At 45.9% G+C, this 15,250-nt stretch overlaps 1 protein-coding gene across 1 annotated transcript; it reads left to right on the plus strand.

The window, feature by feature from the left end:
• The first annotated feature begins 3,996 nt into the window (after positions 1-3,996).
• Positions 3,997-14,046, plus strand: LOC132771251 (zinc finger protein 420-like). The gene is made up of 2 exons (XM_067467185.1): positions 3,997-4,057; positions 8,174-14,046. Exon 2 carries the CDS (start codon positions 8,425-8,427, stop codon positions 10,060-10,062), a length of 1,638 nt encoding a protein of 545 aa, XP_067323286.1. The 5' UTR covers positions 3,997-4,057; positions 8,174-8,424; the 3' UTR covers positions 10,063-14,046.
• The last annotated feature ends 1,204 nt before the right edge of the window (positions 14,047-15,250 follow it).

Below are 15,250 nucleotides of genomic sequence, written 5' to 3' on the forward strand. Positions count from 1 at the left end.
TGGGGTTTAAGGCATCCTCTAAGGCCCTTTTCGATACCATTTTTCCGCATATTATGTTGGTCACATCGCTCTGGGTTTGAGTTTTATGCTTCAGTTCTTAAATACCGTATATTCCAGGGTACTAGATGACATTTTAGGCATGTGAAACCTTATTGTTGTAAATATGTAATTGTCCTATTGAAATGAGCTTCAGTACAGATACAAGTTTAAGTAACCGCTTTGAGTCGCCTGACGGCTGAGAAAAGCGGTATATAAATAAAGTAAATAAATAAACTTTCGTAATGCATGCAGGACAAACTTCAATAGTGGAACAAACAAAATATATAAGGTTTACAAAATAATTTCATAGGACATATATATCAATGAAAATATCAAACTTGAAAACAGTTCACATTGTGTTCAGTAAACTTGAGAATACACTTTCAATACGTCCATAATGTTTTCAACAAATGTTCACATTGTGTTCCACAAACTTGGGAGTATAGTTCACGTTGAATGTATCAAACTTGGAAACAACTTGTGTTGTGTTCAGCAAACTTGGGAGTACACAACAAGGTTCCCCGGGTGTTTTGTGTCCTTGTTTCAAGAACAAATTCTCTTCATCAGGCTTCTTGGGGGTTATTTCATTCAATCAAATGTAATAGTCACTTCTGTGGTTTTTACTAAATTTAGAGAGGACACAATAATAGATATGCTAAGTGGCACCCAGTTATAATTTGAAAATTCTTATGTAAACAAATTAATGCAAAGAGATACTTACATTATTAGCACCAACGGCTCTGCAAAGAGACTTCAATACAGATGTGAAACCTTATAAAATTTTGGGGGTCGTCTAGTACACTGGGTATAAAATTTAATTAATAAAATTACCAACTACGGCTCCCAGATTGCCTCGGGGAGCCCATCCCAGGCACACCACAGCCCTTGGGGGTCTCTCTCCCCCCTCCTCCTCAGCAGTAGAGCCTCTTGGTGTGGAGGGCCTTGGACACGGTCTCCCCTCCTCCTCCTCCTCCTCCTCCTCCTCCTCCACTGCCTTGGCTCATGGTGGCCTTCTGGGCAAGATCCCCGTCCTTCCTCTCTTCCTGGCTGCCATGCTGCTCAGGCCGCTCTCCTTCTTCCTGGCCAGGCCTCACGAGAAGTGCCTCTTCTACCATGAGACAACGTTGTCTCGCTGGAGAAGAGGTGCTTCTCACGAAGCCTGGCCAGGAAGGAGAGCGGCCTGAGCAGAAGGACCTCCTGTGCTGCTCAGGCTGCTCTCCTTCTTCCTGGCTAAGCCTCACGAGAAGCACCTCTTCTCCATCGAGATAATGTCTCGCAGGAGAAGAGGTGCTTCTCGCGAGGTTTGGAGGCAGAGACGCCATGGCCTGAGGACAGAAACCACCTGGCTGGAATGCGGACTCGTCTTAAACGGCAAGTATATCCCCAACCCTCTATTTTGTTTGTTAAAGTTGGGGGTCGTCTTATAGCCATTCGTTTAATACCCCGGAATATACAATACATACTGTGTTACAATGATCGATTGCTTTGTTTCTGTTGGCAATAGCCACCTTCTCAAGCCTCCACTAGTCATGCTATGTGTATAATTCAGATTGCTTACTGTATTGTATGTGTGTATTGGTGTGCCATTTTACTGTAACTCTTTGTTGTGGGAGGGGCTGCAGACCATGTGATCAGGTCTGGTCGTGTTCAGGGCTCAGACTCCCATTTTAGAAACAGTTTTCCTTTAGACTTCAGTCGGAACAGTTTGCTTTCAGACTTCAAGGCAGGAACAGTACGCTGGTCAGAAGCCATTAGGCTCCATTGGACTATTGACTGTTGATTGTGAGAATGATGCCCTGTGTTACCTACACACAGAAACGACTTCAAATCTGTATTGTCGAAGGCTTTCATGGCCGGAATCACTGGTTGTTGTAGGGTTTTTTTCGGGCTATATGGCCATGGACTTCAAATCTATTTGTAACTGGGTTGATAAGCAAAGTGCCTGTATGCTTAATACATGAAGTTTGTGAGTAAACCAACTACGATACTTTTAAAGAAGCTTGCTTATTTTGGTCTCTTGGGAGCATGATTTAAAGGCAAATCTATTTCAAGGGAGAGTAGATGTTTTTGGGCAACTAAAAGGAACACTTCTGAAACTTTGCTGAATATATATGTGTGTGCGTGTGCGCACGCATTGTCATGTCGTTGTCCTTTACAGTTCAAAGAGACATTTAGGATATCTGTTTAACAGCTGAGAAACCAAATTGCCTTGCATTAATGCCATTTTCTCAGACGATTATAACTCCTGGCGGGTTTTGCTTTTTACCAGGAGGTCTTGGCACCATTTTTCAAAAGGTTGTGATGATGATGATGATGTATTGTCGAAGGCTTTCATGGCTGGAATCACTCAGTTCTTGTGGGTTTTTTTGGGCTATATGGCCATGTTCTAGAGGCATTCTCTCCTGACGTTTCGCCTGCATCTCTGGCAAGCATCCTCAGAGGTAGTGAGGTCTGCTGGAGCTGGGAAAAAAGGGGGTTTATATATCTGTGGAATGACCAGGGTGAGACAAAAGGCTTTTGTAAGTTGGGCTGGGTGTGGATCTTTCAACTGACCACCTTGATTAGCATACAATGGGCTGACTGTGCCTGGAGCAAACTCTTCTTGAAAGGTGATTAGATGTCCCTGCCTGTTTTCCTCTCTGCTGTTTTTGCTGTTGTAATTTTAGAATTTTTTTTAATACTGGTAGCCAGATTGTGTTCATTTTCATGGTTTCCTCCTTTCTGTTGAAATTGTCCACATGCTTGTGGATTTCAATGGCTTCTCTGTGTAGCCTGACCTGGTGGTTGTGAGAGTGGTCCAGGCACAGTCAGCCCATTGTATGCTAATCAAGGTGGTCAGTTGAAAAGATTCACACCTAGCCCAACTTACAAAAGCCTTTTGTCTCACCCTGGTCATTCCACAGATATATAAACCCCTTTTTTCCCAGTTCCAGCAGACCTCACTACCTCTGAGGATGCTTGCCAGAGATGCAGGCGAAACGTCAGGAGAAAATGCCTCTAGAACATGGCCATATAGCTCACAACCTCTGAGGATGCTTGCCAGAGATGCAGGCGAAACGTCAGGAGAGAATGCCTCGAGAACATGGCCCTATAGCTCACAACCTCTGAGGATGCTTGCCAGAGATGCAGGCGAAACGTCAGGAGAGAATGCCTCGAGAACATGGCCCTATAGCTCACAACCTCTGAGGATGCTTGCCAGAGATGCAGGCGAAACGTCAGGAGAGAATGCCTCTAGAACATGGCCCTATAGCTCACAACCTCTGAGGATGCTTGCCAGAGATGCAGGCGAAACGTCAGGAGAGAATGCCTCGAGAACATGGCCCTATAGCTCACAACCACTGAGGATGCTTGCCAGAGATGCAGGCGAAACGTCAGGAGAGAATGCCTCTAGAACATGGCCCTATAGCTCACAACCTCTGAGGATGCTTGCCAGAGATGCAGGCGAAACATCAGGAGAGAATGCCTCTAGAACATGGCCCTATAGCTCACAACCACTGAGGATGCTTGCCAGAGATGCAGGCGAAACATCAGGAGAGAATGCCTCTAGAACATGGCCCTATAGCTCACAACCACTGAGGATGCTTGCCAGAGATGCAGGCGAAACGTCAGGAGAGAATGCCTCTAGAACATGGCCATATAGCCCGAAAAAACCCACAAGAACTGGATGATGATGATGATGATGATGATTATTTAGCCCGAAAAAACCTACAGCAACGCAGTGATTCCGGCCATGAAAGCCTTCGACAATACAGTTTACCAGCTGTTGGGATTCCTGGGAGTTGTAGGCCAAGAAGAAGGCGCTCCCTGTCACCGCAGGCCTGCCTTCCTTCCTTCCAGCCTTTTCTCGCAACCCGTCAATCAAAGCTGCAGAGCGGCACCAGCCAATGGGGGCTTTCGATGGGCGGGGCGTCACGGGCTCAGCCAATGGGAAGGCGAAGGATGAGGAAGGGGGCGTTCAGCAAAGCCTCTCCCGCCGCCATGTTTTGTTGACAGAGAGAGAGACAGAGAGACAGTGAAGGTATGTCTTCCGCTTCTTCTTCAGCGGCTGGGAGAAAGGGAGGGCGGGCCGAGGTTGGGCCAGGCCTGGGCGGAAGGGCTTCTGGCCCCCAAGGAGGAGCACCCAGGCGGCCTCTTCCCCGCGGATGTCGCCAACGAGCCAGAGGGAGAGAAGGACGGTGGCCCTGGCCATCCCCTCAGGCGAAGGGCGAGAAAGCCTTGTCTCCTGAGACGCGGGAAGGCAGCAGGCTCACCACTCATCATCATCATCATCATCATCATCACAACCTTGCTTTATTTGTATTGTCGAAGGCTTTCATGGCTGGAATCACTCGGTTCTTGCGGGCTTTTTCGGGCTATAGAACCATGTTCTAGAGGCATTCTCTCCTGACGTTTCGCCTGCATCTATGGCAAGCATCCACAGCTACAACAACCCAATATTCCTGCTTCTTGGCAGAATGGTGTTGGACTGGATGGCCCATGAGGTCTCTTCCACCTCAGTTCTTGTGGGTTTTTTCGGGCTATATGGCCATGTTTTAGAGACATTTTCTCCTGACGTTTCGCCTGCATCTATGGCAAGCATCCTCAGAGGTAGTGAGGTCTGTTGGAACTAGGAAAATTGGGTTTATATATCTGTGGAATGGCCGGGGTGGGGCACAGAGCTCTTCTCTGCTGGAGCTAGGTGTGAATGTTCCAACTGACCACCTTCATTAGCATTTGAAGGCCTGCCTGAGCCTGGGAAAATCCCCCGTTGAGAGGTGTTAAGATGTGCCTGGTTGTTTCCTCTCTGCTGTTTTGCTGTTGAAATTTTAGAGTTTTTTAATACTGGTAGCCAGATTTTGTTCCTTTTCATGGTCTCTTCCTTTCCTTTGAAATTGTCCACATGCTTCTTGTGGATTTCAACGGCTTCTCTGTGTAGTTGGACATGGTGGTTGTTGGTGTGGTCCAGCATTTCTGTGTTCTCAGATAATATGAACGAACCACGTCAGAAAAAATGAAATGCAAAGATACAGAATGGGGGACGCCTGGCTCGAGAGCAGTACGTGTGAAAAGGATTTTGGAGTCCTCGTGGACAACAAGTTAAACATGAGCCAGGAATGTGATGTGGCGGCAAAAAAAGCCAATGGGATTTTGGCCTGCATCAAGAGGAGCCTAGTGTCTAGATCTAGGGAAGTAATGCTACCCTCTATTCTGCTTTGGTTAGACCACATCTGGAATATTGTGTCCAATTCTGGGCACCACAATTCAAGAGAGATATTGACTCTAAGCTGGAATGTGTCCAGAGGAGGGCAACTAAAATGATCAAGGGTCTGGAGAACAAGCCCTATGAGGAGCAGCTTAAGGAGCTGGGCATGTTTAGCCTGAAGAAGAGAAGGCTGAGAGGAGATATGATAGCCATGTATAACTATGTGAGAGGAAGCCACAGGGAGGAGGAGGGAGCAAGCTTGTTTTCTGCTTCCCTGGAGACTAGGACGCAATGGAACAATGGCTTCAAACTACAAGAGAGGAGATTCCATCTGAACATGAGGAAGAACTTCCTGACTGTGAGAGCCGTTCAGCAGTGGAACTCTCTGCCCCGGAGGGAGTGTGGTGGAGGCTCCTTCTTTGGAAGCTTTTAAGCAGAGGCTGGATGGCCATCTGTCAGAGGTGATTTGAATGCAATATTCCTGCTTCTTGGCAGAATGGGGTTGGACTGGATGGTGGCCCAGGAGGTCTCTTCCAACTCTTTGATTCTTTGATTCTATGATTCTATGTGTTGATAGTGGCTGCTTCTATAATTTCTATGTGATGTTGTTTTATACTTGTGTGCTGGCTGTGTTATTTGCTGTTCCTCGTGCTTTGTAAGCCTCCTCGAGTCCCTTCGGAGAGGTGTTGGTAGGATATAAATAATAATAATAATAATAATAATAATAATAATAATAATAAGGAAATGAATGGCCCAAAGGGGACTTCCTCCAGCAGAGACTCATTATGTGAATGTCTCAACCAAGACTCAATGTGGTTTTGCATTAGGTGGGTGGAGAGGCAGGGTCTTGGTTAGCTGCAGGATTCAGGAGAGACTCTTCTCTCGCTCCCGCCCTCAGCGCGACTTGTGGGGACGAGAGAGAGGGCCTTCTCTGTGGTGGCCCCCCAGCTCTGGAATTCGCTCCCCAGAGATATTAGGCAAGCCCCCACCCTGGCAATCTTCAGGAGTGATCTTCAGTGTGATCATCTGAGTTTTAATGTTTGATTTTATGCTGCTGTGTCGTTTACTTATATTGGTTGGCATCTTATGTAATTTATTTTCTGATCCTTTCTAGTGTTTTTGTGTTTATATTGTGTTTTATTGTATTGATGGGCGTGGCCTTATGTAAGCCGCCCCGAGTCCCTTTGGGGGAGATGGAGGCGGGGTTTAAATAAAGATTATTGTTATTGTATAGTCGAAGGCTTTCATGGCCGGAATCACTGGGTTGTTGGTTGTTGGGTTTATATATCTGTGGAATAATGACCAGGGTGGGACAGAGGACTCTTGTCTGCTGGAGCTAGGTGTGAATGTTTCAACTGACCACCTTAATTAGTGGGTTGTTGTAGGTTTTTTCGGGCTATATGGCCATGGTCTAGAGGCATTCTCTTCTGACGTTTCGCCTGCATCTATGGCAAGCATCCTCAGAGGTAGTGACGTCTGTTGGAAATAGGAAAAAGGGTTTATATATCTGTGGAATAATGACCAGGGTGGGACAAAGGACTCTTGTCTGCTGGAGCTAAGTGTGAATGTTTCAACTGACTACCTTAATTAGTGAGTTATTGTAGGTTTTTTCGGGCTCTATGGCCATGGTCTAGAGGCATTCTCTCCTGACGTTTCGCCTGCATCTATGGCAAGCATCCTCAGAGGTAGTGAGGTCTGTTGGAACTAGGAAAAAGGGTTTATATATCTGTGGAATGACCAGGGTGGGACAAAGGACTCTTGTCTGCTGGAGCTAAGTGTGAATGTTTCAACTGACTACCTTAATTAGTGAGTTATTGTAGGTTTTTTTGGGCTATATGGCCATGGCCTAGAGGCATTCTCTCCTGACGTTTTGCCTGCATCTATGGCAAGCATCCTCAGAGGGAGTGAGGTCTGTTGGAATTAGGAAAATTGGGTTTATATATCTGTGGAATAATGACCAGGGTGGGACAAAGGACTCTTGTCTGCTGGAGCTAAGTGTGAATGTTTCAACTGACCACCTTAATTAGTGGGTTGTTGTAGGTTTTTTCGGGCTATATGGCCATGGTCTAGAGGCATTCTCTCCTGACGTTTCGCCTGCATCTATGGCAAGCACCCTCAGAAGTAGTGACGTCTGTTGGAACTAGGAAAAAGGGTTTATATAGCTGTGGAATGACCAGGGCGGGACAAAGGACTCTTGCCTGCTGGAGCTAGGTGTGAATGTTTATTATTATTATTATTATTATTATTATTATTATTATAATAAAAGACAGAAAATTTGGTGGCTGCTGAGAAAGGAAGCCTGGGACTCATTAAGGGATGCAGCCCAGTAATCTTTGTGTCCCTTAGCATTTAGCACGTCCTGGTCATTCTGGGAAATATATTATCCAGTGAATTATTGGAAGAGCTCCTTGCCCCACCCCAGCCATTCCACAGATATATAAACCCATTTTTCCTACTTCCAACAGACCTCACAACCTCTGAGGATGCTTGCCATAGATGCAGGCGAAACGTCAGGAGAAATGCCTCTAGAACATGGCTCTATAGCCCGAAAAAACCCACAAGAACCTAGTGATTCCAGCCATGAAAGCCTTCGACAATACATTCCCTTTAGTATTGCAAAGAAATGTGCCTTTCTGCCTGCCTGCCTTCTGTTCCTTTAGCCGCATTTGTGCTCAACCCAATGAAATCAATGTGATCCTCCAAATTTAGGATTCCTCCTTTTTCCTTCCATCTTTCATTTTTTTTCTTCCTCCATCCCTCCCTTTCTTTATGGATTCATTCATTTCTTTTTAAAGAATAATTGATTCCCTTTGCTGGTATCTGTGTACGTGCTTGAGCGTTGTTGTCTGCATTTCCATTTTCAACGTGACCCATGAAGGGGAAGGGGGAAATCTTGGAGGTAAAGAAGGTTTCTGGCTTTCATCCTTGATCTTTCTCTTCTTTCTTCACCAGGGAAGGGAGGACTCTTTGGAGCGACCTCTTGGATGCAGTAAGGAAACCAATAACACAGGGAGAAGGCATCCTCTCGAGGCGATGATCTTGCTGGATTCTTGACTTCACTTACAGATAATAAAGGAAAAAAAGAAGAGTCGAGTCTCTGTATTGCAATTTCAGACTGCTCTGAGTCCCCTTCAGGGTGAGAAGAGGGGTATAAAAACCGTGAATAATTAATTAATTAATTAAACACCCATATCACTGTTGACATGGAGGAGAAAGCATTTCAATGCCTGGAGTGTGGAAAGAGTATCACTAGGAGATGCTATCTCCAGCAACATGCAAGGACACACACTGGGGAGAAACCCTATGAATGCCTGGAGTGTGGAAAGAGCTTCACTCAGAGCTCAAGTCTACGTTTACATCAAAGGACCCACACTGGGGAGAAACCCTATGAATGCCTGGAGTGTGGACAGAGATTCACTCATAGTGGAAGTCTACGTAATCATCAAAGGACTCACACTGGGGAGAAACCGTATACATGCCTGGAGTGCGGACGGAGCTTCTCTTATAGTTCAGTTCTCAGTTTCCATCAAAGGACTCACACTGGGGAGAAACCCTATGAATGCTTGGAGTGTGGGAAGAGGTTCACTCAGATTTCAGGTCTACATTCCCATCAAAGGACTCACACTGGGGAGAAACCATACACATGCCTGGAATGTGGACAGAGCTTCACTAATAGTGGAAGTCTACGTTCCCATCAAAGGACTCACACTGGGGAAAAACCCTATACATGCCTTGAATGTGGACAGAACTTTGTTCGTAGTTCAGGTCTACGTTCACATCAAAGAACTCACACCAGGGGAAAAATCTATACCTGCCTTGAGGGTGGACAGAGCTTCACCTTTAGTTCAGGTCTACATTCACATCAAAGAGCTCACACTGGGGGGAAACCCTATACATGCCTGGAGTGTGGAAAGAGCTTCACTCAAAGTTCAAGTCTACGTAAACATCAGAGGACTCATACTGGAGAAAAACCCTATACATGCCTTGAGTGTGGACAGAGCTTCACTCATAGTGGAAGTCTGCTCTCCCATCAAAGGACTCACACTGGGGAGAAACCCTATGAATGCGTGGAGTGTGAAAAGAGGTTCACTAATAGTTCAGGTCTACGTTTACATGAAAGGACTCACACTGGGGAGAAACATCATACATGCCTGGACTGTGGGAAGACCTTTGCTCATAGTGGAAATCTACGTTCGCATCAAAGGACTCACGCTGGGGAGAAACCTTATGAATGCTTGGAGTGTGGAAAGAGGTTCACTAATAGTTCAAGTTTAACTAATCATCATAGGACACACACTGGGGAGAAACCCTATAAATGCCTGGAGTGTGGACAGAGCTTCTCTTTAAGTTCAGGTCTACGTTCCCATCAAAGGACTCACACTGGGGAGAAACCCTATGAATGCTTGGAGTGTGGGAAGAGGTTCACTCAGATTGCAAGTCTACGTTTACATCAAAGGACTCACAATGGGGAGAAACCGTACACATGCCTGGAATGTGGAAAGAGCTTCACTCAGAAAGGAAATCTGCATTCGCATCAAAGGTCTCATACTAGGGAGAAACCCTATGCATGTCTGGAGTGTGGAAAGAGCTTCACTCATAGGGGGAATCTACACTTGCATCAAAGGACTCACACTGGGGAGAAACCCTACACGTGCCTGGAGTGTGGGAAGAGCTTCACTCAGAGAGGAAATCTACATTCACATCAAAGGACTCACACTGGGGAGAAACCCTATAACATGCCTGGAGTGTGGCCAGAGCTTCACTCAGAGGAGACCTATATAGACATCAAAGGACTCACACTGGGGAGAAGCTCTATGTTGGAGCATGCAAGCAATCAGTGAGCCTGTGTTTATATTTATCGTGTCAGGCAACCAAACAGTTGTATTACATTTTTGACAGAACAAACAAACAAACATACAAAAGACACGAGTTTGCAAGCTTGGTATTCTATTAAATGTCCTTTGACCAGTATCTGGCCCCTTGGAGTGCCTCTGGTGTTGCCGCAAGGAGGTCCTCCATCATGCATGTGGCTGGGCTCAGGATGCATTGCAGCAGGTGGTCAGTGGTTTGCTCTTCTCCACACTCGCATGTCGTGGATTCCACTTGCTGGCCCCATTTCCTAAGGTTGGCTCTGCATCTTAGTGAGTCTGTGTATGTCAACTGTAAAATGAAGCTGATTGGTTGGGCAATGCCCCAGGTGATGGCTGAGCTTAGAACTTTAGGATACTCTTGCATCTTTGTTCAGGCTCAAGCTATGGAGGTGCAGAGAGATAAAGAGAGAGACAGACTGATTTGTTTCTTGGCTGCTGAAAGAAGGTCTCTCATATGTGTAAATATGTGAGAGGAAGCCACAGAGACGAAGAGGGAGCAAGCTTGTTTTCTGCTTCCCTGGAGACTAGGACGCAATGAAACAATGGCTTCAAACTACAAGAGAGGAGATTCCATCTGAACATGAGGAAGAACTTCCTAACTGTGAGAGCCGTTCAGCAGTGGAACTCTCTGCCCCGGAGTGTGGCGGAGGCTCCTTCTTTGGAAGCTTTTAAGCAGAGGCTGGATGGCCATCTGTCGAGGGTTATTTGAATGCGATGTTCCTGCTTCTTGGCAGAATGGGGTTGGACTGGATGGCCCAGGAGGTCTCTTCCCACTCTTTGATTCTATGAGGCTGGATGGCCATCTGTCAGGAGTGATTTGAATGCAATATTCCTGCTTCTTGGCAGAATGGGGTTGGACTGGATGGCCCAGGAGGTCTCTTCCAACTCTTAGATTCTATGATTCTATGATATGGATACAGAAAGGACCATTTTAAATCTCTCATAAAAGCACATTTAGTGAGTTGATGCAACTGATCATATTGTACATATATTGTTCTGAGTTAAGAAGAGCAACATTTTTGTTGTTTATTCGTTCAATTGCTTCCGACTTTTCGTGACCTCATGGACCAGCCCATGCCAGAGCTCCCTGTCGGCCGTGGCCACCCCCCCCCCCCCCAGCTCCTTCAGAGTCAAGCCAGTGCCTTCAAGGATACCATCCTCCCACCTTGCCCCTTGGTCAGCCCCTCTTCCTTTTTCCTTCCCTTTTCCCCAGCATCATTCTCTTCTCCACGCTTTCCTGTCTCCCCATGATGTGGCCAAAGGACTTCATCTTGGCGTCTAGTCTCCTTCCCTCCAATGAGCAGCCAGGCTTTCTTTCCTGGAGGATGGACTGGTTGGATCTTCTCGTGGTCCAAGGCACTCTCAGAATTTTCCTCCAACACCACAGTTCACCACCCCCAGCTCCTTCAGACACAGTTCACATTTTGAACTTCAGATACAGTTCAAAAGCGTCTCTCTTCCTTCGCTCAGTGTTCCTTATTTATTTATTTACAGTATTTATATTCCGCCCTTCTCCTCACCCCACAGGGGAGTCATGGCGGATTACAGTGTACACATATATGGCAACCATTCAATGCCAATTTTAACATACAACATATACAGACATAGACAGAGGCTATTTAACTTTTTTCTGACCGCCAGGGGAGCTGTCGCTTTCATCGTCCATCTGCGACACTGATGAAGTACTTCCGCATTCCCCGCATGCTTTTGCTGTAGTCTTTATGGCCTCATAAATTGGTTAATTTAGCCTCCCCACACTTTAAGGTGGTACCTTATTTTCCTACTTGACAGATGCAACTGTCTTTCAGGTTGCAAAGGTTGACAACGGGCTACACAATTGGTTGGAAACCCTCTTCAACCTGGGCTGGCTTCGAACTCATGACCTTTTGGTCAGAGTGATCTTAATGCAGCTGACATTCAGCCAGCTGCGCCACAATCCCAGAAATAGATGTTTTCTGAAACTCCCTGCCTTTCTCCATTCTCCAGCATCTGGATATTGGCCATTGGGTCTCTGGGTCCTCTGCCTTTTCTGAACCCAGCTTGTCCACCTGGCCACTCTTTCTCCATGTGTTGCTGGAGTCTTCTTCCTTGCAGGATCTTGAGCATTCCCTTCCTGGCATGAGAAAGAAGGGCCACGGTACAGAAGTTTGAGCAGTATTTAGCATTTCCATTTTTGGGTATGGGAATATAAGTTGATTTTTTTCCCAGTCTGATGGTCATTCTTCTGTTTTCTATATTTACCGGCATATGGCATGCATCACCTTGACAGCATCACCTTTCAAGATCTTAAACAGTTCAGCTGGGATCCCGTCGTCTCCTGCTGCCTTGTTGTTAGCAATGCTTCTTAAGGCCCATTCAACCTCACTCCTCAGGAGGTCTGGCTCTAATTCACTCACCACACCGTCAAAACTATCCTCAGTACTATTATCCTTTCTATACAGATCTTCTGTATAGTCCCGCCACCTTCTCTTGATCTCTTCAGCTTCTGTTAGGTCCTTGCCAACAGTTCAGCTGGGATCCCATCGTCTCCTGCTGCCTTGTTGTTAGCAATGCTTCTTAAGGCCCATTCTGCCTCACTCCTCAGGATGTCTGGCTCTAATTCACTCACCACACTGTCTAAACTATCCTTGATATTATTTTCCTTCCTATACAGATCTTCTGTATAGTCTCGCCACCTTCTCTTGATCTCTTCAGTTTCTGTTAAGTCCTTGCCATCTTTGTTTTTAAGGCCCATTCCACCTCACTCCTCAGGATGTCTGGTTCTAATTCACTCACCACACTGCCTAAACTATCCTCGATATTATTATCCTTCCTATACGGATCTTCTGTATAGTCTCGCCACCTTCTCTTCATCTCTTCAGCTTCTGTTAGGTCCCTGCCATCTTTGTTTCTCATCATGCCAATTTTTGCCTGAAATTTATCTCCAGTGTTTCTAATTATCTGGAAGAGGTCTCTTGTCCTTCCGATTCTGTTGTCTTCTTCCACTTCCATGCATTGCTTGCTTAAAAATAGTTCCTTATCTCTTCTGGCTAACCTCTGGAATTGCGCATTTAACTGGGCATATCTCCCCTTACTATCACTGTTTCCTTTTGCTTTCCTCCTTTCTTGGGCTACTTCCAGTGTCTCAGCAGACAACCATCTTGCCTTCTTGGTTTTCTTTTTCTTTGGGACATTCTTTGTTGCCACCTCCTGAACAATGCTGTGAACTTCTGTACCTTGGGAAGTCTGACTTGGCCACGTTAGTCCATGCTCTGGTTACATCCCGTATAGACTACTGCAACGCTCTCTACGTGGGGTTGCCTTTGAAGACTGCTTGGAAGCTCCAAATGGTCCAACGCTCAGCAGCCAGGTTACTAACTGGAGCGGCACTCAGGGAGCATACAACTCCTCTGTTGCGCCAGCTCCACTGGCTGCCAGTTTGCTACTGGGCACAATTCAAAGTGCTGGTGTTAGCCTATAAAGCCCTAAATGGTTCTGGCCCGACTTACCTGTCCGAACGCATCTCCTATGAACCAGCTAGGACTTTAAGATCATCTGGGGAGGCCCTGTTCTCGGTCCCGCCGGCATCACAAGCACGCCTGGTGGGGACGAGAGACAGGGCCTTCTCAGTGGTGGCCCCTCGGCTGTGGAATGCCCTTCCTACAGATATCAGATCGCCCCCCTCCTTACTGGCATTTTGGAGGAAAGTGAAAACCTGGTTGTTCGAGCAGGCATTTGATTAGGCAGTGTAATTGATTACAGGAACACAGAATAATGGATGATGGGATTGGATTCTGATTCTATTGACGAGACGTGAATGATTTGTCATATTGATGTTTAATAGTTGTTATGCTATTGTTTGTAATGTGTGCATTGAAATTGCTGCTGTTAACCGCTTTGAGTCGCCTAAGGGCTAAGAAAAGCGGTATATAAATGAAGTAAATAAAAAAATAAAAAATAAAGACAGTACAGACTTTTTCCCGACCACCACTTCCTTTTATACACTTTTCCTGCCCATCTCCCCCTTCTCCTCAGTTTCCTTATTAGACCTTGTTGGCTTCACAAGTTCCCATACAAGGTTTCCAACACCATCTACTGGCTTCAAAATGTCACAGAGAGAGAACTGATTCAGCCAGGATGATTCAGTGATGTCTTCATGCCTTTGAGGGAAGGGGCAGGGTTTGTTTCCCTTGCTGCCTCTGGCTAAGCTTCTGGGGACCGCTTGGTGCTGCTGGACTCTATCTTGACTGGACTCCATTTCAGCATCCTTGGGTCAGCAGAGATACCAACATTTGTTTCTTCTAGCCATGGCCCTGGATTCACCCGAGCCCTCTCTTGAGTGGACACTGCCACCCCGGTTTGGCATCTAATTCTTCCCCTGATGGAACATATGCCCTGTTAAAACTATGTTTTAATATGGGTTGTAGTAGATTTGTTTCGGGCTATATAGCCATGGTCTAGAGCAGTGTTTCTCAACGTATTGTCGAAGGCTTTCATGGCTGGAATCACTAGGTTCTTGTGGGTCTTTTCGGGCTGTATGGCCATGTCCTAGAGGCATTTCTCCTGACGTTTCGCCTGCATCTATGGCAAGCATTCTCAGAGGTAGTGAGGTCTGTTGGAATTAGGACAAAGGGTTTATATATCTGTAGAATGACCAGGGTGAGACAAAGGACTTTTGTCAGTTGGGCTAGGTGTGAATATTTCAACTGATCACCTTGATTAGCATACAATGGGCTGACTGTGCCTGGAGCAAACTCTTCTTGAAAGGTGATTAGATGTCCCTGCCTGTTTCCTCTCTGCTGTTTTTGCTGTTGCAATTTTAGAATTTTTTAATACTGGTAGCCAGATCTTGTTCATTTTCATGGTTTCCTCCTTTCTGTTGAAATTGTCCACATGTTTGTGTATTTCAATGGCTTCTCTGTGTAGTCTGACATGGTTGTTGTGAGAGATGTTGCATAAAGGGCTGGTTTCTAATCTATGTGATGTCTTTATGCAACATCTCTCACAACAACCATGTCAGACTACACAGAGAAGCCATTGAAATACACAAACATGTGGACAATTTCAACAGAAAGGAGGAAACCATGAAAATTACCTTTCAAGAAGAGTTTGCTCCAGGCACAGTCAGCCCATTGTATGCTAATCAAGGTGGTCAGTTGAAATATTCACACCTAGCCCA

This window comes from Anolis sagrei, chromosome 4 (assembly GCF_037176765.1).
Source record: "Anolis sagrei isolate rAnoSag1 chromosome 4, rAnoSag1.mat, whole genome shotgun sequence".
NCBI lineage: Eukaryota > Metazoa > Chordata > Lepidosauria > Squamata > Dactyloidae > Anolis > Anolis sagrei.